Source organism: Terrapene carolina, unplaced genomic scaffold (genome assembly GCF_002925995.2).
Source record: "Terrapene carolina triunguis isolate 2854851 unplaced genomic scaffold, T_m_triunguis-2.0 Scaffold147, whole genome shotgun sequence".
NCBI lineage: Eukaryota > Metazoa > Chordata > Testudines > Emydidae > Terrapene > Terrapene triunguis.
Genome location: NW_020664498.1, coordinates 2816197 through 2839473, shown reverse-complemented (window position 1 = coordinate 2839473; position 23277 = coordinate 2816197). Strand labels below are relative to the sequence as shown.

Here is a 23277-nt window from a genome sequence, read left to right as displayed (position 1 = left end):
CAGTGCCTCTATTGCTGGCAATATCTCCTAGCAGCTTGAAAATGTTTACATTTAATATCTCCACTCTACGTGCAGTAATTGTTACAGACTACACACAATGTACTGTCAGCTCTCAAATGCAGCTTTCATTTTTTGTGTTTCAAATTCTTTAAGGAAAAATTATGAATAAGGGCAATTAGAGTAGTACCTGTAAGCATGTAACATACTCCTTCAATGCATAAACTCTAGCCAAATACTGGCTACACCACCATGTACATGCTGCACAACATATGTACATGCACACACAGTCACTGACAGATGTTACTTTAGCATGAGCAATCCTGCTTTTACCCAGCAGGATGCCAAGTATCAGATAGACTTGGCACATCACAGGGCACTGCTTTTTCTCTTTTCAGGAGCTAAATGTGTGGCAACTCAGAACTCAGTTCAGCTAGCACTCTCTGGCATGACAACATGCACCCTACTTTTGAAGCAACCACTCCCCTTTTCCAGCATACTCCACTCCTATAGACGAGTTTTTAATCCCCCACCCCCATCATGACACGCCAGGATCTCAGTTTGTCAATACTACCTGTCTATACCCACAAACAGAAGGAAAAGCACAGGTATAATAAAAGCTAACAAAAAAACACTTACATTTAGAGCTGGGGGAAAATTTAAGAACAAAACATTTTTTCACCAAACAAATACAGATTTGGGTTGACCAAAACGTTTAAAGCATTTGACAAATTGTTTCTGTCAAAAAAACAAACTGAAAAATAAAATGTTTTGTTTCAATATTTTCAAAACAAAATGTTTTAACTTTTTCATTTGAAATAACTTTTCATATGAATTGTACTTCAAATCTTTAATAAAATGGAAATGAGGCAAAACCACAAAAACTAAACAAAATGTGTTCTTCTGGGTCAAACATAATGTTACAATTATTTACTTTTTCTTTTTGGTTTGGCCACCGAAGCCGGGGGGGGGGGGGGGGAAAACTTACCTTTTCCGTAACTTGGTGTTCTTCGAGATGTTGCTCATGTCTATTCCACAATAGGTGTGCGTGCTCACCATGTGCACCGGTGCTGGAAATTTTTCCCCTAGCAGTACCCCTAGGGGAGTGCCCCAGCGAACCCTGGAGTGACGCCTCCATGGTGCGGTATAAGGGGCACTGCGCGCTCCCCCCACCCTCAGTTCCTTCTTGCCAGACAACTCCAACAGAGGGAAAGGAGTGCGGGATCTGGAATTGACATGAGCAACACACCTCGAAGAACACCAGTTATGGAAAAGGTAACTGTCTTTTCTTCTTGGAGTGATTGCTCATGTGTATTCCACAATAGGTGATTCCAAGCTATATCTGTTGGAGGTGGGAAGGAGTTCACAAACTCTCGGGACGGAGCACAGCCCTACCGAACCCGGTGTCCGCCCTGGTCTGAGAGACAATAGCATAGTGCGAGGTGAACTGAAAACCACATGGTAGCCCTACAAATGTCCTGAATGGGGACATGGACAAAGGCAGCCGATGAGACTTGCGCCCTAGTCGAGTGTGCCTTCACAATTGGTGGTGGAGGGATTCCCGCCAGGTCATAACAGGTACGGATGCACGAAGTGATCCAGTTGGACAGCCGCTGAATGGAGATCGGCCGACCTTTCATGCGCTCGGCCGAGGCGATGAACAGTTGCAAGGACTTTCTGAATGGCTTAGTCCGCTCCAGGTAAAAAGCCAGAGCCTGTCTCACATCCACCGTGTGGAGGCGGCGCTCCTCACTGGACGCATGGGGCTTGGGGCAGAGGACCGGCAGAAAAATGTCCTGATCCATGTGATAGGCGGAGACCACCTTCGGGAGGAACGAAGGGTGTGGGCGGAGCTGGACCTTATCTTTATGAAACACTGTGGACGGGGGCTCTGTGGTCAGATCCCTGAGTTCTGAGACCCACCTAGCCGACATGATCGCAACCAAGAAGGCCACCTTCCACGAGAGATGTGACCAGGAGCACATGGCTAGCGGCTTAAATAGGGGCCCCCGTGAGACAGGCCAACACCAGGTTTAGGTCCCACTTTGGGACAAGGGGCCTAACATATGGGAAGAGATGATCCAACTCCTTAAGAATCGGCCAGTCATAGCATGGGAGAATACCGTGTGGCCTTGCACCAGCAGATGGAAGGCCGATATGGCCGCCAGATGCACCTTGACTGACGAAGGCGCCAGGCTCTGGGCTCTAAGGTGAAGGAGGTAGTCCAGAATAAGCTGGATCGGGGCGGCCACCAGGGAAACACCCCGCTCATCCACCCATCTGGAAAACCGAAACCACTTTGCCAAGTAGGCTCGGCGTGTGGAGGGCCACCTGCTTTCTAGGAGGCCATGCTGAAACCCTTCCGAGCACATCCTTTCCTCCCTACCTAACCATTGAGCAGCCACACCATGAGGTGGAGTGCCGCTAGGTTGGGGTGGAGGAGACAGCCCTAGTCCTGGGAGAGCAGGTTCAGGCGGGACGGCAACGGTCACAGCGGGGCGACCGCCAGGCCCATAAGGGTCCTGTACCAGTGCTGCGTGGGCCATGCCGGGGCAATCAGAAGGACCCGGGCCTTGTCCGTCTTTATCTTTTCCAGGACCTTGCCGATCAGCGGGAACTGGGGAAAGGCATAGAGAAACTGGCTTGACCAGGGCAGGAGGAAGGCATCGGAGATAGCGCCTCGTCCCAGCCCCCCTCTCAGCTGAACCGGGGACAGCGACGATTCTGCCGAGTCGCGAACTGGTCCATCTGGGGAGTTCCCCACACTTGGAAAAGTCTGTGCACCACCTCTGGGTGGAGAGACCACTCATGCTGAGAGGAGAAGTCCCTGCTCAAGCGATCCACTCGTACGTTCCGGGCGCCCGGCAGATGGAAGGCCTGTAGGCAGATGTCGTGGGCTATACAAAAGTCCCACAGCCTGAGGGCTTCGTGGCAGAGGGCAGAGGATTGGGCCCCGCCTTGTCTGTTGATGTAGAACGTAGAGGCCGTGTTGTCCGTGAGGACCCTCACCACCCGGCCCTCTAGGTGCGAGCAGAAGGCCAGATCCTGAGCTGACCACAGACCTTGGGTATGAACGTTCCCCATCTGGGCCCCCCATCCCAGGTCCGAGGCGTCGGACACCAGTTCCAGCGGCGGGGCCCTACCCCTGAACGGGACCCCTTGGAGCATGTTTCTTGGGGAGGACCACCACCATAGGGAGGTGATCACTGGCTCGGGCACTGAGGACTTTGCTCATCCTGTCCCTGGCCTGGGAGAACTCCGAGGCCAACCAGAGCTAGAAGGGCCTCATCCTGAGTCTGGCGTGACGGACCACATACGTGCACGCTGACATGTGACCCAAGAGCTGGAGGCACGCTCTGGCTGTTGTCACCAGAAACCTTGTGACCATGTCGATGAGCCCCTTCAGGGTCTCGAACCTGTCCGGGGGGGAGGGAGGCTCTCGCCGACGAGGCATCCAGGACTGCCCCAATGAACTCTATGCATTGTACCGGGACTAATGTGGACTTGGTGTTGTTTACCAACAGGCCCAAAGTGGTGCATGTGGGCAGAAGAAGCGCCACGTGATCCTGCACCTGCGACCGGGAGCTCCCCTTGACCAACCAGTCGTCCAGATAGGGGAAGATCTGGACCCCCCCGGAGCCTGAGGTAGGCCGCCATCATCAACATACATTTCGTGAATACCCTGGGGGCGGTGGACAGGCCAAAAGGGAGGACCGTAACTTGGTAGTGTTCCTGTCCCACCATGAAACGGAGGAAGCGTCTGTGCCTCTTGAATATATGAATGTAGAAGTACGTGTCCTGCAGATCGAGGGCGGCGTACCAGTCCCCGGGATCCAGGGAGGGGATGATGGAGGCCAGGGAGACCATGCGGAACTTGAGCTTCACCATGTATTGGTTCAGGCCTCCTAGGTCCAAGATGGGCCTGAGCCCCTCTTTGGCCTTCGGGAGAAGGAAATAGCGGGAGTAGTACCCTTTGCCTTTGAACTCCCCCAGTACCGCTTACACCGCTCCTAGGCCCAGGAGCCGCCCCACCTCCTGCTTGAGCACAGCCTCATGCGAGGGGTTCCCCAGGAGGGACGGGGGGTGGTTGGGCGGAGAGGAAGTAAACTGGAAGGTGTAGACCCGGGAGATGGTGTTGAGGACCCATTGGTCCGAGGTCAGCTGCGACCACTCCAGGAGGAAAACGCACAACCAATTGGAGAAGGGAAGCTTTTTTGCAGGTGGATCCCTGATGAGAACTGGCATGGCGCCCCCGGGTGTCCCGTCAAAACCGCCTTTTCCCCGCTTGCTTGCCCTTGGAGGACCCAGGCTGGGGGGCAGGCCGAGACTGCCTCTTGTGGGCGCCTCTTATAGTCCCACGACTTCTTATAAGCAGTCTCATATTTTGAATGGGTGGCCTGAGCGAGAGTCTGCTGCGGCTTGAACTTAGGTTTAGCCAGAGCCGGAACATAGAGACCCAGAGTCTGGAGAGTCGTGCAGGAGTCTTTCAGGCCATGCAGCTTCGTATCCGTTTGTTCCGCAAAGAGAGCTTTGCCATCACACGGGAGGTCCTACAGGGAGGTCTGCACCTCGCTGGACAGCCCAGAGAGCAGGAGCCATGACGCCCTTTTCATGGACACCACGGAGGCCATGGACCACGCGGCCGTGTCTGCTGCATCCGAAGCTCCCTGCAGGGTTGCCCTGGCAGCCGCTGTGCCCTCCTCCACCAGCGCTTTGAACTCCTTCCTGTAGCACTCCTGGAGGGAATCCTCGGACTTGGGCAGGGAGCCCCACAGATTGAACTCATACCAGCCCAGGAGAGCCTGGTGGTTCGCCACCCGTAACTGGAAGCTTGAGGACGAATAAATTTTTCTTCTAAATGAGTCCAGCCTCCTTCAATCTTTATTTTTCGGGGTAGGGGCTGGTTGGCCCTGCCGTTCCCTGTGGTTGACTGACTCGACCACCAGGGAGTTAGGAGCAGGGTGAGTGTATAAGTGTTCATGCCCCTTGGCGGGTACAAAATACTTGCGTTCCGCTCTCTTAGAGATAGGGGCCAATGAGGCCGGGGTTTGCCACAGGGCATTTGAAATTTTCGCCACCCCTTCGTGGAGAGGCAAGGCCACCCTGCCCGTTGCCGAGGAGGACAGTACATTAAACAGGGAGTCCGAAGGCTCCTCCATCTCCTCTGCTTGGAGGCGGAGGCTTGATGCCACCCTTTTTAAAGGTTCTTGGTGGGCCCTAAAGTCCTCCTGCAGGACGGAGGGAGAAGGGGCCATAATCGCTTCATCCAGGGAGGGTGAAGAGGCCGGTGCGGTACTTTGTGTGTCCATCGGCACCGGAGGGTCCACCACCTGGTCGGTCTCCAGGCACGGTGCCAAGGATGTACATCCCACCGACTCCTTCCTTGGAGGTCTGGAGAGGGAGGCCAATGGTCCTTCTGAGGCTCTGGCCACTGAGCAAGCCCCACCCGTGGGCTGCATCAGGGGCCACAGTGCCCACTGGTACCATTGGACCGGCCATGGGGCCTGGTGCCACTGCACCTGCTGTGGCACCGGCGGAGCTGGCTGTTCGGCCTGGCCCATCGATGGACAACTACGAAGGGAGGCCAGGCTGACATATGACTTGCCACTGTCCCTGGACCGGGAGAAGCGGTGGCGCCGGGAGCAATGCTGACCACAGGACCACGATCCCGACGTGGAGGACCAGTACCATCAGTAACAACTGCTCCGCGATTGGCTTCAGCGGGCGGACCCGCGACGGCGAGACGCAGGTGATCAACGCCCGGGGCTGCGGAGGCGGTGCTGTGGCGGGGTCCTGGAGCGGGACGACGAACGGGAATGACGTCAACGTTCATGCTGTGACCGGCTGCAATAGCCCCTCCGAGATGAGCACCTTTGGCGTCGTCTGCCTCGGTCCCGTCGGTGTTCGCTCCTCGAGGTGGAGCAGTGCCAAGAGTCTCGGTCAGACAGAACCCAACCAGACAGCCTGGGGGGTGTCCAGGGCGATCCACATGGACTTTGCCCTGAACGGTCGCTGGGCAACGAATGGCATCGGAAACATTCCCTCGACCGAGACCGGTACCGAGCCGGGGGTGACTGCGGAGATACCAGCGGTGGCTTGCCTCTGGAGCGCGGGGCCGACATTGGCGGTGCTCCTGGTACCGGCTGCCTGCAGGGCCTCCAGTGTGTAGGGCATCCAGGGAGGCCTGCTCCAAATTGGCTGGGCTACTCCACTCGACTTGAGTCGGAGGCCTAGCGGCCAGTGGGGATCAAGGACTGCCCAACATGGGTCTAGCCTCTGTCCTGGGTTTACTCCAGTGCTGCGGTGAAGAAGGCCTCTTCCTAGCCTTCTTGGTGTACCCCATGGACGGGGAGCGGTGCCAACTAGTCGATGGCGCCAAAGGGTCACTGCGCACCAACATTGAGGTGCCTTGTGTCGACTAGGAGCGGCACGCCGGAGCCGTGGTCAGCCCCGACTCCATCAGAATAGCCCGGAGCCTAATGTCCCTTTCTCTCTTGGTTGGAGGCTTAAACGACTTGCAAATCTTGCAGCGATCGCTGAGATGGGCTCCCCCAAACAGCATAAACAGTCCGTGTGTGGATCACTCACTGGCACAGATTGCCTACAAGTGTCGCACGACTTAAAACCCAGGGCACAGGGCATGCCCCGGCCTGGGCGCACTAGCTAAACTAAACTAAACTAAACTAAACAACTAACTAACTACAGGTACCATACACTGAATGAACAAGCAGTTTTGGGGATGAGCTACAGCAAAGCTGCAGCAGAGCAGTTCCGAAGCATCTTCACTGGCAGCAAGAAGGATCTGAGGGTGGCGGGAGCGTGCAGCGCTCCTTATACCACGCCATGGAGGCGCCACTCCAGGGGTTGCGTCCGGCACTGGTGCACGTGGCGAGCACGCGCACCTATTGTGGAATACACATGAGCAATCACTCGAAGAAGAAAAAATGGATATTCGCACAGCTCTACTTACACTGTCTGGGCCCAACCCTAGGGTCCTACAAAGATCAATGGGAGTTTCGCATGGGGAAGGACTGCAAAATGGAAATTAAAAGTAATATGTAAAAGTATTAAAGAATGAAAGTGAAGTCAACTCAATCTATTCATTTCCTATTTCTGAAATCCCTTTAATTGTTTGGAAGCTAGTACCTATTCCTCTTTAATATAAGGTGTTTAAACATTGGTCAACCACAATATTTTTAAAAAGTTGTTCTTAAGACTGTGAAAAGCTTATAAATATATTTTTCATTGCACACATTTCCTGCAGCTATAGCGGTGGATTGATCTCTTGTTCAAAGAAAAAAAAAAAACTTGGCACTCTAAAAGCCCAACAGAACCTTATAATAATATCCTGACTTATATTACAAGAAATTATTGTTTTAAAATAGTCAAGCAGTCAAATCCTTAAGTCGGGCAAACTCAGTCTGCTTCAAATGGGAGTTCTGCCTGAGTAAGGACTAAGTGAAAACTTAATAACTTTAGGATTTGGCCAAATGATACACAAAAACGCTTTGGAGATCCTTTGATAGAATATGTGACAGAAGTTCAAAGGGTTTAATGCTCATTAAGTAAGTCTCACAGCACCCCTGTGAGGTATGTAGAATGGCTGGCTCAGAGATTGGTAATGGAAAACACAGCCTTTCAACTCCAGTTCACTAGTTCAAATCCTGATCACGTTCAGAGGGACTGAAAGTTCATAGTTAACAGTCTTGCTTCTAATACTCAGGTTAGCAGAGACCCCATAACAATAGGCATCAACACTGACAGATGGGGAAACTGAGGCGAAGACTAAGATTTGCCTCAGGCCTCCCAGGAAGTCTGTGCTTTGCAAATGCATTTCAGCATCCAGTGGCCGTGGGGCTAAATTTACTCCAGGACTCAACATATTTCCCTGACAAGTACTATGCTGAGGGCTGAGTCTACTAGTGTTGGTGGAAAATACCTGTACTAGCTTAGCCCTTCAAACCCATGTTTCTATAGGTTCACATCCTCGCTCCTTCAAAACAAACCAACCCTTTCCCCATCTCCACGCACCTCCCTTGGAGACCCCATACTCTGAATTAATGCTTCCCACCTAACAACAACGGATTGCTAGGCAGCCCCCTTTTCAAATTAAAACAATGAATATTGGGGTTACCCAGGCTTAGTTTATTGGGGGCGGCACTAATTATTTAAATTTGTGGCTGCCCAGCATTGCTTGATGGAGAGTTACACATTAATAGTGTGCAGCCCCCACAATCAGTACATGCTGCATACCCAGTAAGCTAGTGGTGGGGAGCCCTACAAGGGATTTTGGCTGGGCCGTATCTCTATGCAGGGCTCTGTTGCCGCTGCTGGTCCATTTGCCCTGCTCTCACACAGAAACCTGCTGGCCTCCTCTCTTACTCCCAAAGATAAGTGGTTCGGAGCTTGCTCTGCTCCTTGGCTTCCTCTCCTTTGCTTTGTAAACAGAAGCAGCTCTATCTATTTTGCCCACTGACTTTCCCCTCCCCTCCTCAATAACATTAGCTATGACTTCTTCACCCCTCCTCTCCAAGGAAGGAGCCAGTGACTTTCCAGCCCTAAGAAGCCCACTCACTGTGGGCAAGTGGGTTTTGCAAGTGTTTTATATACTCTGGCACCAGAACTCTTGGAGTGGAAGAGCTGATCACCCCTCTCTTTCTAATCATTAGCTCAGAAGCAATGGGCAGTAATAGGTGGCTCTTAATCCTACATGTGGTCACCCAGTTTCCGCTGAGGATCCCAGGAAGAAGTTAGGAGAACACTGTTCCCCAGAAAACATAGGACCTTGTGGTAGGTCTCAGCCCCCCCAAAAACTACAAAGGTAAGTGGTGAGAGGAGACTCAGGTCTGTGGAGAATGGACTCATACCCAATGACAAATGAATTTCCATGGACTGGAGTGCTGCCAATCCTCATTTGAACCCAACAGCAAAGTGGGCTTGAAAAATGCCCTTCTATAGGCACATGACATTTGTTTTCTGTTGAGGTAACACCCAGGAACTACAAAGCTGTATCTTTTCATCATCCACATGAGTCAGCAACAAATATTAGTGCCAGGTGTACACATTCTGGGAGTGGTATAAACACATTTTGCAATCTACTTGCTCACTGCTTTAGCTGTGAATGGCAGTCCATGTAACTCATGAAAACCAAAATACGTACAGCACCCCTTAAAGACATGTATTCAAATATAAAATGTATTTTTTTTGTACCTGCAGTCATCGAAGGTTGATCCAGGAGATGAGAGTGCAAGGCGCTTGCGTAACTCATCCCTCTCACGTGTAACCTGGCGGAGCTGAAATAAAATAGTCTCTAGTTTCTCATTCATCTGCCTTGTGTCTAAGACAGGTGGTGGGGATGATGCTTTGCCTGTTGTACCTGATAAGAATATAAACATTTTGATTAGATTGTCAGATAACTTCTCAAGGCTTGAACGAATAATATATTTTCATTATAATTAGCCAGGCTAAATGGATAAAAACCATGCATAAGAATTTTGTTTAAAAAAAAAAAAAACCACACAAGCTGCAGTCCTGCATGCTGGCTCGTGAGGCTCCAATGAACTCACTCAGACTGAGTGGGTGCAGGGATCTGACAATGCAGATTGGTTTGCAAGATCGAGGCCCTTACATACTTGTTGGTGACTCTGTTGACAAGTCAAGGTGCTAGAAGTGCAAGACATTTTATGGGAAATAAGTAGCAGCAGATAGAGAGGCCTCTGTCTACACTGGATATTTGTCCCAATTACAGACACTGGTTGCCAGCTGCTGGTGTGGCTGCAGTGTTGCAAATCCCTACTATGGGCAAAGCTGTTATTAACAATGGTGGAGCCTATTGCATGGATGAAACTGGAATAAGATCCATCAGTGCATGTAGCAGCTTTGCTAGTCTACACCAGGAAGAACAACAACAACAGTGCAGCTGCTCCAGAATTCCACCCCGCTTCCCGCAACACACACACACTTAACCTAACTATATACATTCACTGTTTTGCAAAGTATTACAATTGACTCTCTCTTTAAAATAACTTGACCTTTAGTTAACTATTTGCCACCACTGATGATGCAGGATAATAAAACATGGAAAGCCTGAGACATTTTGAGACAGTCTCTCAAGCTTCACGAAATCAGCTGCCAGGATAGAATCCATGCCCAAACATTGTGGATCAAGATGGTACAAAAATCTATAAAGACATTAAACATTATATAACAGCTTTGACATTCAAAAAGAAACTGGTATGTAATACCTGTACTGAGTGACAAAACAATTCAATACCCCTTGACACATCACAACAGATCAATCCAGTACATTTGAAATATGCCTTTTAAAAAAAAAATCAAAAAGGTACATATGAAAAGTATCTTGCATTACATTTTAAATATTATTTTCTAAAATGAGTTAACCACATATTTATCAAGCTGAATTACACGACAGTCTCCCAAATGGGTTGTCACACATGAGGTTTAGATGGCTGAATCACTCTTGTTGTTTTTTAAATTTCAGCAGTGACTGATGGTGCATAGGGTTACCATTCGTCCGGATTCCCCCGGACATGTCCGGCTTTTTGAGCTAAAAATAGCATCCGGCGGGAATTTGTAAATGTCCGGACTTCCCCCCCCATGCAGAGCGCGTGCGGCTAACAGGGCAGCCGGCCGGATGGTGCCACTTACATGGGGCTCCGACAGCCAGAGAGAGCCCCTCCTCCGCTTCCCCTGCAGCAGAGATCACTCCCTCCCTCCCTCCCTCCCTGCATTCGCAGATCGCCTCCGGCAGTCTGGAGCTCCTCCCCCGCTCCTCCTCCCCTGCTGCCCAGCGTGCCGGGACGAACGGCAGGGTAAGGGGATCAGGGGGTCGGAGAAGGGGCAGGAAGGTTCTGGAAGGGGCAGTCAAGAGACGGGGGCGGGGGGGGCGGGAGGTTGGGGGGAACTTTCTGGGGGGGGGTGGATAAGGCTTTGGGCAGTCAGGGTACAGGTAGGGGGGTAGGGTCCTAGGGGGGGCAGTTAGGGTGGGGGGAGTCTTAGAAGGGGGCAGTTAGGGGACAAGGAACAGGGAGGCTTAGGTAGGGGGTGGGGTTCTGGAGGGCAGTTAGGAGCAGGGGTCCCAGGAGGGGGCAGTCAGGGGACAAGGAGCGGGGCGGGGGGGGTTGGGAGTTCTGGGAGCGGGGCTGTCAGGGGGCAGGGGTGGGGAGAGGGATCGGAGCAGTCAGGGGACAGGGAGCAGAGGGGTTTAGATGGGTCGGGAGTTCTGGGGAGGGGCTGTCGGGGGGGGGAGTGGTTGGATGGGGCGTGGGAGTCCCAGGGGTCTGTCTGGGGGTGGGGGTGTGGATAAGGGTTGGGGCAGTCAGGGTACAGGTAGGTGGTAGGGTCCTAGGGGGCCAGTTAGGATGGAGGGGAGGGTCTCAGGAGGGGGCAGTCAGGGGACAAGAGGCAGGGAGGCTTATGGCTCTCTTAATGGCTCTCCATGCGTCTCTGGACCCTCTCAGCTGTCGGGCTTGGACGGAAACATTGCCTGAGGGTAGTGAGAGAATGGGTTATCGGTGAGGTGGGGGTGGGCGTGAGCCCGGTCAATAGGGGCAACCCCTACCAAGATCTGAGCCTTTTCTCACACGCCCGTTAGAGCTCGACATTATGCTGTTTGGGACCCCTCTTTGAGGAAAGCCTCTGGATTGCAAGTCCAACCGCTACCTCCTCGTGGTGAGAGCCGGTAACTGGCTTGGATAGCCAGGCGGATTGCGGAGGACGAACCCACATCCCACATTCAGTGGGGTGTGGGACGGGGTTGGGCAGCCCCATATGGTGCCACATGGATGCCCCCCTGGTAAGGGTAGCCTCCCCCAGGTACGGGTTGATTCCCCCTGGTAAGGGTTAGATTCCCCCTGGTAAGGGTAGTCTCCCCCAGGCACGGGTTAGTTTCCCCCTGGAAAGGGTAAGTTTCCCCCAGGTACGGGTTAGTTTCCCCCTGGAAAGGGTTAGTTTCCCCCTGAGAAGGGTAAATCTTTTAGCTATGGAAAAAAGTAATTTATATTTTTATACCGGATTGGCGCTGGACCGGGTTAATAACGCCCCCGCTGTTGGCTTTGATGCCCCGGCTGACAGTGTTAAATATATTAGGGGTGTGATCAGGGTCGCTGGACCAATGGATAAAATGGTGTGGACTATAATGAAGTCTCATGAGCATGAGAGTGAGAATCAAGTCCTCCCAGTGGAGCATGGAGAGGAGGTAGAGGAGAATGTTTGTGATGATCATGGTGAGGAGATTTTATCTATCTTACCGATGGTTTTTACAAGGGACACTTTTAATGATTTAACTATGGAAAGTTTCAATCCAGATTTTAAGTATTTAAGTACATTTGATGATCCATATGTTAGCGAATCGGGATATCTTAATGCTCATTTAGTTAATGGGTCTAGTTTATTAAATAGTTTTAGACCAAGTACTGATTTTAATAGGGATCGTAATAAGGATCTTAACAGTACTGGTAGTAATATAAATATATTAGAAAGTAGTTCATGGAAAGATGGGGTTTTTTATTTAGAGTATCCCGTTGATAGTTTTAATTGTCCAATATGTCCCCAGATATTACCAACATTTGGTAAATGGGCCAAACACATTAATGTGGTTCATAAAAGTAAAGCCATACGAGTTGTATGTAGTAAATGTGGAAAATCTTCTCAATATCATAATATAGCTTGCCACTACCCCAAGTGCATACCCAAGAAGGTGGATACCCCAATGAAGAGCCATACGTGCTCGGTCTGTGGGCTTGGTTTTCATACTAGATCTGGATTGAGCCAACACTGTAGACATAGACACCCTGCTGTGAGGAATGAGCAAAGAAAAGAAGATATGGCTGCTAAAAGTAAGATCAAAGAGGGATCGACTAGATCTCGTATATGGACCAAAGATGAGGTTGCGCAGCTTATACAGTTGGAAAGGAAATATATTGGGAAAAGGAATATAAATAAATGTATTGAGAGCGAGATGAGGACCAAAACGAATAAACAAATATCAGATAAAAGACGAGAATTAGCAAAGAAGAAGTTAGTGGTAACAGGAGATAGGGAGGAAGTGACTGAGGTAGAGGACATTAGAGTAAATATATTAGAAATTCCGCCCCCAAGAGAGAGGATTTTCCCACTAAAAGGACACCCAGAAGTGGATTTAGTGGAGAAAATATGTAAACGGGGAAAACAAAGTAGGGAGGGAAGAGAAATAATAAATAGTTTAGGGGAAATTGAAGGATTATTAAAGGAGGATTTAACAAAAGCTCTCGGTTGGGCAATGTTGGAAAAATTATGTTATTCATTAGTAGAGGGAAAGGACCCTAGAAATGAAAGTCAAATAGAGTTGAGGAATAAAGGAAAAGGGAAGATGAGAAAGGAGGGGAGAAGGAAGCAATTTAATGCAATTAGGAGATATGCTACAAAGAAAGCTAAGTATAAATTCTATCAACAATTATTTGATAAGGATAGAAGAAGATTGACTCGCATTATAATGGGAGAGCCAGATAAGGCTAAGTGTGCTATCCCTATGAAAGAAATTGAGGAATACTATGTCAATATTTTGGGAACAATTGGACATGGTAATATGATAGGGTGGCCATCATCCACAGAGAATGCGGATAATGATATATTAATGAGTCCGATCTCTGTGGATGAGATTAGAATAGCTTTAAGAGAAATAAGAAAAGATAGTGCTCCTGGCCCAGATAAAGTAAAAGTGAGCAATTTGTGGGATATTTTTAATTTAGACTCCTTAATACTTACAAAAATTTTTAATATATGGTTTCTAAATAGACAGGTACCAGATGAATTTAAGAAAAATAGAACGATTTTAATACCAAAGACACAAGATGAGGAGGAAATGAAGAAGTTAACATCTTGGAGACCATTGACAATTGGGTCAGTTTGGATTAGAATCTATACCAAAATATTAGCAAAAAGACTGGTGGAAACAGTTAAGATATGTAGTAGACAAAAAGGGTTTATATCCGCCCCTGGGTGTGAGGAAAATATTGCTATATTAGATAATTTGATTAAAGGGGCTAAACGAAATGGGAATGAAATTGCAATAGTGTTCGTAGATCTGGCTAAAGCATTTGATTCTGTGGGACACGGACATATAATAGCCGGGTTGAGAAGATTTGGTATAGATGAACATTTTATAGATATTATTAGGGACCTTTATGATAATTGCACAACTAGGGTATGGGTGGGTGATGAAGCTAATGAGTCTATTTTAATTAGGAGGGGGGTCAAGCAGGGTGACCCGTTGTCCCCAATTTTGTTTAATATTGCTATGGATCCCCTTTTAACTAGATTAGAAGTAGAAGGAAGTGGTTTTTATGTTAAGGGTAATGGTGTCACGTCATTGGCTTTTGCCGATGATGTGGCAATTTTAAGTAGCTCATATAAAGGAATGATTAAAAATTTGGGTATCTTAGAGGAGTTTTGTAAAAATACTAATCTCTCTGTTAATGTGAAGAAAACGAAAGGCTTTCATATTTTAACTAAACATAAAACCTATGTAGTTAATCCTAAGGATAATTGGCAGATAGGGTCAGAGGAGATTGAATATGTTCAACCAGGGATTAGGGGCTAGAATAGATCCCTGGATAGGTGTAGGGGGACCGGTACTTAAAGAAAAATTGAAAGATTGGAGTGAGAATTTAATTAAGGCCCCATTAAAACCAGCCCAAAAAATATTAATTTTACAGACATATATCTTACCGAAGCTATTTTATAATCTTCTTTTAATAGAACCCCCTTTTAATCTTTTAGACGATCTTGATGTGTTAGTTAGAAAAATAGTTAAAGAGATTTTACATTTACCTCAGTGTATCACAGATGGGATATTTTATTCTAGAGGTAGGGATGGTGGTTTAGCTCTCACTAAGTTTAGTGTGCAAATCCCAAATATGTTAATTCGTAAATGGAGGAGACATATTGTCTCGAGAGATGATTGGATGGACCTATCTTATCTATATGCAGGAGAAAATCTTGTGGATAAAATATTGTCATTTAGTGCAGTAACATCTCATCCCAAGAAATGGAGGGAAGAGGAATTTTTAAGATGGTCGGAACTGAGATGTCAGGGAATAGGGATAAAATATTTTAAAAATGATTTAATTAGTAATTCGATTTTTAGAAACTCTAGTAAAGTTAAATCGTCAGCGTATATCGCAGCATTGCAGCTTAGGGCAAATATTTATCCTACTAGGGAGACATTAGCAAGAGGAAGAGGAGGTGTGAATGCTCTTTGTAGATGGTGCGGTAAAGTGCGGGAGACTGTTCCCCATATCTCAGGACAACGTTATAAGACTAAGAATGCTAGGATAAAAAGGCATAATAGAGTAGTGTCTGCAGTTGTAGATAAGGTTGGTAAATTAGGGTGGAAGGCAATGATAGAGCCCCATTTGAGAAATAGTAAGGGTGAGTTAAGAAAGCCGGATATTATATTTATAAAAGGAGATACAGCAGTGGTGGTTGATGTTACAGTGCGATGGGAGGATAATGCCAGAAGTTTGGAACAAGCCCACAGTGAGAAGGTGGCTTATTATCTTGAGTTAGAGGAAGAAATTAAAAACTTAACGGGAGGTAAAAATATTCACTTCTTTGGTTTTGTGCTTGGGGCGCGTGGCAAGTGGAGTGAAGGTAATAATGATTTGTTACAATTATTGGGAATGGACAGAAGTAAAAATTTTAAGGAGAGTATATGTAGACTTGTTTTATATTCCACTATTGGTATGATGGCTATATTCAGTGACAGGTAAAGATCCCGGAGTTTCCATTCCGTGTATCTTGCCAAAACTAAATTTTAGCTATTTTGGTTTCCATGCTCTAAATTTTCAAATTTTTAATATTGTTTTGAACATTAACTTATTTAGTGTTATTTAATATCTGTCCTTCAATAGAATGGTTTTAATTATATAATAAATACTTATTAATGGATGAAATTCCAATTTAAATTATTAGTTTATTTTTTTTTTTTTAACTACTGGATGTGGATGCGGACTGGCCGCGTATAATAACCAGGAAAGGGCAGGTAGTCACGCCTGTACATAAATAGGGGGTGGAGTCCTGGGGGGCAGTTAGGGGCAGGGGTCCCAGGAGGGGGCAGTCAGGGGACAAGGAGCGGGGGGAGGGTTGGGGGTTCTGAGGGGGGCGGGAAGTGGGAGGGAGTAGAAGGGGCAGGGGCGAGGCTAGGGCAGGATGGGGGCGGGGGGAGGGCGGGGCTCCTCCCGTCCTCTTTTTTGCTCGCTGAAATATGGTAACCCTAATGGTGCATATTCCCTCAGACAGCTATAAACATCCATGGATCAGGTCACTGTAAGAAGAGGTTAACTTCCAGCCAAGACTTGTTAATTTGAAGTATTTTGTTTCAAAACATCCTGGCATTAAATTCAGTTGTAATTTTAGCTCTGCCAGAGAATTGTCAGATTCTAATCTTAGATGCAGGTCACAGATCAGTAGTTATAATCTAGATCTATGTTGAGATTTGTAATTCTGTAATTTCTAATGCAGTTTTCCACAAGAAAAACAAAAACTGACAATTTGCCTGAGGTATAATTTAAAAAAAAATAACATACAGATGAAGGATTTTAAAGTGAAGCCTTATTAAGAGGTGCCTTTATTATAATCATACCAGCTTTCATCTGAGGCCCTCAAAGCACACTACCAAGGTAGATAGTGTGATATAGCATGGCCAGAGGGTAGCAGGAGAGTGATTGATGGGAGATATGGAAGCCCCAGGATGATGAGAGCCTTATTCCCTGTAGAGGGAAGAGAGGCTGCTACAGATTAATTAGAGCACCTGAAACCAATTAAGCCAATTAGAGCACATGAAGCCAGTCACCTGATAAAACCCCCCTGCTTCAATCTGGAAGTTGGAGGAGTTGAAGCAGAGTGCAATTTGGAGGAGAGCAGCTTGAAGGAGTTGAAGCAGAGTGGTTTGGTGTTGGAGCGAAGAACAGTTTGGAAAAGTGCTGTGGTGGGCCAGAAGACCAAGATCCTAGGTAAAGGGAAACTTGGCTTGTGCAGAGCAGAGAAACTCTACAGACACAAGGGGTTGGGAGAAACTTGGCCCAAGCAGAGAGAAGGCAGGAAGCCCCACAAGCTGAAGGGCCAGAGAGGGAAGTAGCCCAGGGGAAGGAATCGCTAGTTCAAGTGGTTCGCCGCTATCCCTAGGGCCCCTGGGCTAGGACCCGGAGTAGAGGGCAGTCCCGGGTCCCTCCCTCTCCACTCCCTTTTTCTGGGACACTAGTGGGACAGTTGATACCCCAGTTCAGGGGTGAAAAATGGCACCCTTAATCCCCCACAAGAGGAGAAAGCGTGGGACCCATCATAATAGTGCTGGCAATTTGCCACAGTAGTTATCTCCATTTTAAGGATAGGCAACCTGAGGCACAAAAATTTAAAAAATGCTACGGATTTTGGGTGCATTACTTGAGATATTGTATTTCCAATTTTCAGAAGAGCTAACCACACAATTTCAAATGAATCAACGGACTCTCAGCACTTCTGAAAATTATGCCCACCATCTCTCAGATAAGGTGCACAAAAACTGAGGGAATGAAAATCAATGGCAATTTGAAAATGTTGGCTTAGGTTAGTGGTTTTCAAACTGTGGGTCGCGATCCAGTAGCGGGTGGCAGAACATAAGGCAGTGGGTCGTGGTGGATCTGGTCGGCACCGCCGACCAGGCCATTAAAAGTCCCGTCGGTGGTTCTGCCCAGCTAAGGCAGGCTAATCCCTACCTGTTCCGACACCTGAAGCGGCCAGCAGCAGGTCCAGCTCCTACGTGTGCTGCCCCTACCCCGAGCACTGGCTCCGCACTCCCATTGGCCAGGAACCAGCCAATGGGAGCTTGAGGGCGGTGCCTGCAGGCGAGAGCTGCGTGGAGCCGCTTGCATGCCTCCGCCTAGGAGCCAGACATGCTGTTGGCCGCTTCCAGGGCGCAGCGCAGCCCATGGTGGCAGGACAGGCAGTAAGCCTGCCTTAGCACCCTCACTGCATCGCTGACAGGGAGCCACCTGAGGTAAGCCCACGCCCCAGCCCCCTTCACCAGCCCTGAGCCTCCCAGAGCCCCCTCCCGCACCCCAACCCCCTGCCCCAGCCCAGAGCCCCCTCCCACACCCCAAACCCTACATCCCCAGCTCCGTTGGGTCATGGGCATCAGCAATTTTCTTCAACTGAGTCGCCAGAAAAAAATTGTTTGAAAACCACTGGCTTAGGTGACTTACCCAACACAACATAACAAGAAATAGTTGGGAGCAGAATCAATACATGCTTAGACATAAAGAACAGTCCCTTTTGGCATTCAGTAAGAGCCTGTGCCTACCACAAGATAAATCATTAATTTATAAAAAATAAGTGTAAGAAGAAATCCAATGCATTGTACGGTTTTGCTAGGTTAGAGATAATAAAAGGCAGATGTGTTTGGCTCTACAAGAACCCACTGTGTCTTCTTTCTCTGATGTTTTTAGGTTGGAGATTCAGAATCACATTATTCCCTAAGGTACACTCCCAACTCTTATTGATTTCAAGGCACTGAACAATCTAGATACCAAAGATAGTTGTGTAAGAACACAGTTTGGCAGTATCTCTGCTGTCCTATAGTTTTACTTTATAAACTCTCTGCAGTTCTCCATGGTTTGCCTGTGGTACAGAGGTTACAGTTCAACTGTTCATATTCTAGGCCAGGGGTTCTCCAATTTCATTGCACTGCGACCCCCTTCTGAAAACAAAAATTACTACACAACCCCAGGAGGGTGGGACCAAAGCCTGAGCTGTGCCACCCTGAGTGGGGGAGGGCCAAAGCCAAAGCCCGAACCCCACTGCCCCGGGTGGGGGGAACCAAAGCCAAAACCAAGGGCTTCAGCCCCAGGCAGGGGGTCTGTAACCTGAACACCTCAGGCTTCAGCTTCAGCCCTGGGAGGTGGGGCTCAGGCTTCTGCCTCGGGCCCCAGCAAATCTAAGCCAGCCTTGGCAACCCCATTAAAACGTGGTTGCGTCCCACTTTGGGGTTCCGACCCACAGTTTGAGAACTGCTGTCCTAGGCAAATGGACTTAACTGAATGCATGTCATTGTGACCCACATTCCTATATTGCTAGGACTTCACCCGTTGTCCCAGTGTGTTGAGGATCTGATCCCTTTGTCTTTGATCACTAAACAGCTACATCATGGGGAGTGGCAATACAAGTAATATGCAAGCAGCAGCTACATGGCTCATTCCAACTAGGTTTTTAAAATATTGTAATAAACCAGTCAACTAATTTCATTAGACTGAACTCTATGAGGCAGAGATCACCCTTCTACTCTGTGGCCCAGACAGAGAAAGGTACCTAAATACATATGTGACTTCCCTACAAGGGGACAACTTCCACTTTGAGTTATGCATGCGGAAGGAACTTCCTGGATCAGGCCCTATGTTTGTACAGCACCTTGCTCAATTGTATTCCTGTTATTACTGGAGTGTCTAGATGTTCATGCAGTTTATTTATATACTGCATGTTTATTAATATACGGCTAAATATTTCAGTTAACAATTTAGTACTATCACAACAAAAATGGAAGAACTAGTAACCATGAGAACTGTTCTGAAGTCAGTCTAGGGCAGAAATAGATACCCCTTCAACTTGATTTGCAAATGAGCCTCCTTCACATCCCTACCTCAACCCATAAGGTTCCCCCATCCATCTTTAACAAATTCACAAATGTCACCACTGAGTAAAATTAAGGCCCATCTCCTTGAGATGGATTTTCCAATCCTGATGAAAAGTTCGGCATCATTTTGGCGAGGATAACTACTCATACACAATATTTTTTACTAGACCAACTTCTGTTGGTGGAAGGTGCAAGCGTCCAAGCTACACAGAGCTCTACCTAAAAAGCTTGTACCATCCACCAGCAAAAGTTGGTCCAATAAAAGATATTACCTCACCTACCTTCTCTCTCATATCCTGGGACCAACATGGCTGCAACAATACTGCAAACACATAAAATAACAGTTGTAAACTACCTGCAAAATGATAGGTTTGTAATGCAAAGAAATGGTGGGGAACACAGTATTTCAGGTTGGTGGTTTGCTTTAACTAGCAACAGGTATATAAAATGATCTAGATGGGCTAAACAGAGACAAGGAGGAAAAAAAGATCCGGAACTACTACTTGTTTGTAAAGATGTGGACATATGCTGAGAAGCAGCGTTGTTTAATGGTTAAGCACAGACCTAGAACAAACATGCATTCTAATCCCAGCTCTGCTACAGACTTGCTGCATGGTTTTTAGGCAACTCGCTCTTTCTGCAGCAGCCTATGTATCTGTCTCCACTTGCACTGGAATATTAGAAGGTCTATGGGAACTGTAACAATAATAATGTAATGATCACTGGGATGGTCCTTGAACTGCTTGTTGACAACTGCTTACTCCCGAGGCGAAAAAAAGGAAAACCTGAGTGCCTGATGTTCATGAAAAGCCTGATGGTCAAGAACAGTCCATTGTTAAGTAAACATTAACCCCTCCCCTACTTCCATGGCCAATTTTCACTTGAGATATCAACTGTATAAGCTCTGAGCAAGCCTATGAAGGCTGCTCTGGGGACTTAAGCATATGAAATGTTGAGTTCTCTATTTCTTCACCTCATTTTTCTTGCCCGCTTTGTGATACAGCAATTAATGTCCCTGTGCCAGTCTTCTTTGGACTAGAACGTCCTTGTGCACAGTCAAAAATCTAAGCTGAGGAACACGAGTTTCCTCTAAGTAATGTGGCATGGTAGCTAGCCTTATACGACAAGTTCTCATGATATGCAGCCTCAAAACTGGAAAGCAATTACTATTTTTAATTTAGTAATGGTCACTTCTACAAATACCTTCAGAATAAGAGTTTTGATCTCAGTGTTTTAAAAATAAATATGCAGAATAAAACTGCAATGTTTTTCATAGGGCTCAAGTAACCTCATTAATTTTGTCACAAGTATTGATTAAAATAAAGCAAAAATGATAATTATTGAAAGTCTAGATCAAAAACATGTATGCCCTTTGCCTTGGGTAAATGCACATTTATAATGTATACATCCCCCTCCTATCCCTACAAAGAAGTTTAAAAAAAAAAAAAAAAAAGCTTGTATTTGCCCAATTTACTAACAACTTTACATTTTCAATAATGCTATGAGACCTTTTGTAGTCTTATGGGTGACTTGTATATACTTCAAATAACTCAAGTAAGCCTCTAGCTCATAAGAAAGTTTCAATACTCTTCATTTCCCTTAAAGGGAACTTTTCTAGCTGAATGCTCAAAGTCTTGTATTTCATCTGACATCTTGACGTACTGTAAGGAAAGTGACCTGTGCTTCCTGGTCTGTATTCTTTTTCCACCTGGCTGCACACTTTACACAACAGTTTCCTTTCTGTACTTTAGCCAATCAAATTGGTCTTAACATGCACAAGTTTAAAGGCTAAAGCTCTATTATCTAAATAATGCTGCCTTTCAGTAACTTACCTGCTTTTTCAGACAAACCAGATTTGTCAAAACATATTTATAAAATTGCTGCCAAGTGCAACTTGTTTGTCTGCTTACATAAGCCTCACATCTAGCCTCAAGAACCAATCAGTATGCAGGTCACCTTTTTTGGCCTATCTCCAGGTAAACCGTGTTCCGTTCTTACCACTGAAATAGCCATATTGTTCTACTAGGGAATGGTTTGTAAGCAAAATTAATTTTGCTTACGTTAGACTACATATATAAAATCTACATGACACAACACTCACACAACAACATTAAATTTTCACAAAACAATCACTCCATATCTGACCTCTCAGTCCTCATCATCAAAGGAAACCTGCACAACACCTTCAAAAGATGAGCCTGGGAGCTTAAATGCATACGTTTGTTAGACACTAAAAATCATGGACTCAGTAAAGAGACTGGATTTATGGCTCATTACAACAATCTATAACCCAATTTATCCTACAACTGCAAACCTAGCAACTGCACACGTCACATGTTAACATGTGAATTCCTTATGCTAAACAAACTGTTCCACCTTTTATTTAGTTGTGACAGATGAACTCTGTAAGCTCGAAAGCTTGTCTCCTTCACCAACAGAAGTTGGTCCAATAAAAGATATTACCTCACCCACCTTTTCACATTAATATTTGAGCAGGAAAAGCAAAATCCAGATTTTGCAGTATCCTTCATAAATTCTTTTAAAAAGAGTTGAAATACTCATACTGTAAGTAATTAGACGTCAAATGTTTGAGTTTACAAAAATCTGCAAAAATCTTTTCCTTTTACATGCAGAACATACAATCCCTGATGACTGATCAAAAGAGAGTAGTGCATGCTGACCCTCAAAAATATTGCTCAAAGTTAGTTCTATAGATTGCATACTTTGATCACAGTTCTTAAACCAAAAAGAGGAAATATCTACGGCCAATTGCATGAGTGACAGGATTGGAAAACATAAGCTGGCCAGGAAACACCACAGTACTGGACCATTTTGTAGTGCAATTCTGAATGTAATTGATGGGTGAGGAAGTAGTAAATCTAAGTGGTCCTGAGAATATGTTATCAACTTATTACAAAATAAGACAAACCAGTCATTCACTCTATAGAGGTTGCATATCTGTGATGCACACTTGTGATATCATGAGGCACTGTGTGATCTAGCTAAAATGTAATCTGAGGTCATCGAACAAAATGCACACTTCAGATTTTACCACAAAATTATTATAAACAAGTGCCAGCTGTTACATGCAGATACCAAAACAAAACAGACATTATTCAGCAAGTTTTGCACTTGCTGTGCATCTTCTACTAGCTGAATAATCACCAGGGGAACTCAGAATATCAAAATATTCTTATGGTCCTGTGAATCATGACTCCGAACATCTCAAAGATTCTTGCCAATTGAAGACGAAAGATGAGTCAGAAGTTATTAGTAGTCGTTTATTTGTGTAACATTTGTTTTAAGAAAATGTTTACACCAAAACAGCAGTTCACTTCAGCAAGAGCAAAAAAACTAGGACCATGTCCTAAAGACAAAGGACCATTTGGATGCATACATTAGAAGTAGTATAACAAGATGATAGCAGGCAAGCAATGAGAAATATTCCAACAGAAAACTACTATGTAGGTAAAGTAAAACATTAGTAGAGGCAAGTAACATTCCGTTAAAAAAATGAAAGTGAAAGGTACAATACTGAACTGTAGAGGCCGTTTGCTGTGACAGGCAGAGACCATAATGAGCTGTGAAAGCAATAAGAATCATGTAGTTTATGCACA

The 23277-nt window shown here is 46.5% G+C and overlaps 1 protein-coding gene across 1 annotated transcript in view; it reads right to left on the bottom strand.

Annotated features, from left to right (window-relative positions):
* The window catches only part of LOC113405123 (disks large homolog 5-like), a 205278-nt gene that overhangs the window by 76789 nt on the left and 105212 nt on the right, over positions 1-23277 (bottom strand). The window contains exon 3 of the mRNA XM_026653713.1: positions 9208-9373. Coding sequence (XP_026509498.1) covers positions 9208-9373 — 166 coding nt within the window. The remainder of the gene's footprint in view (positions 1-9207; positions 9374-23277) is intronic.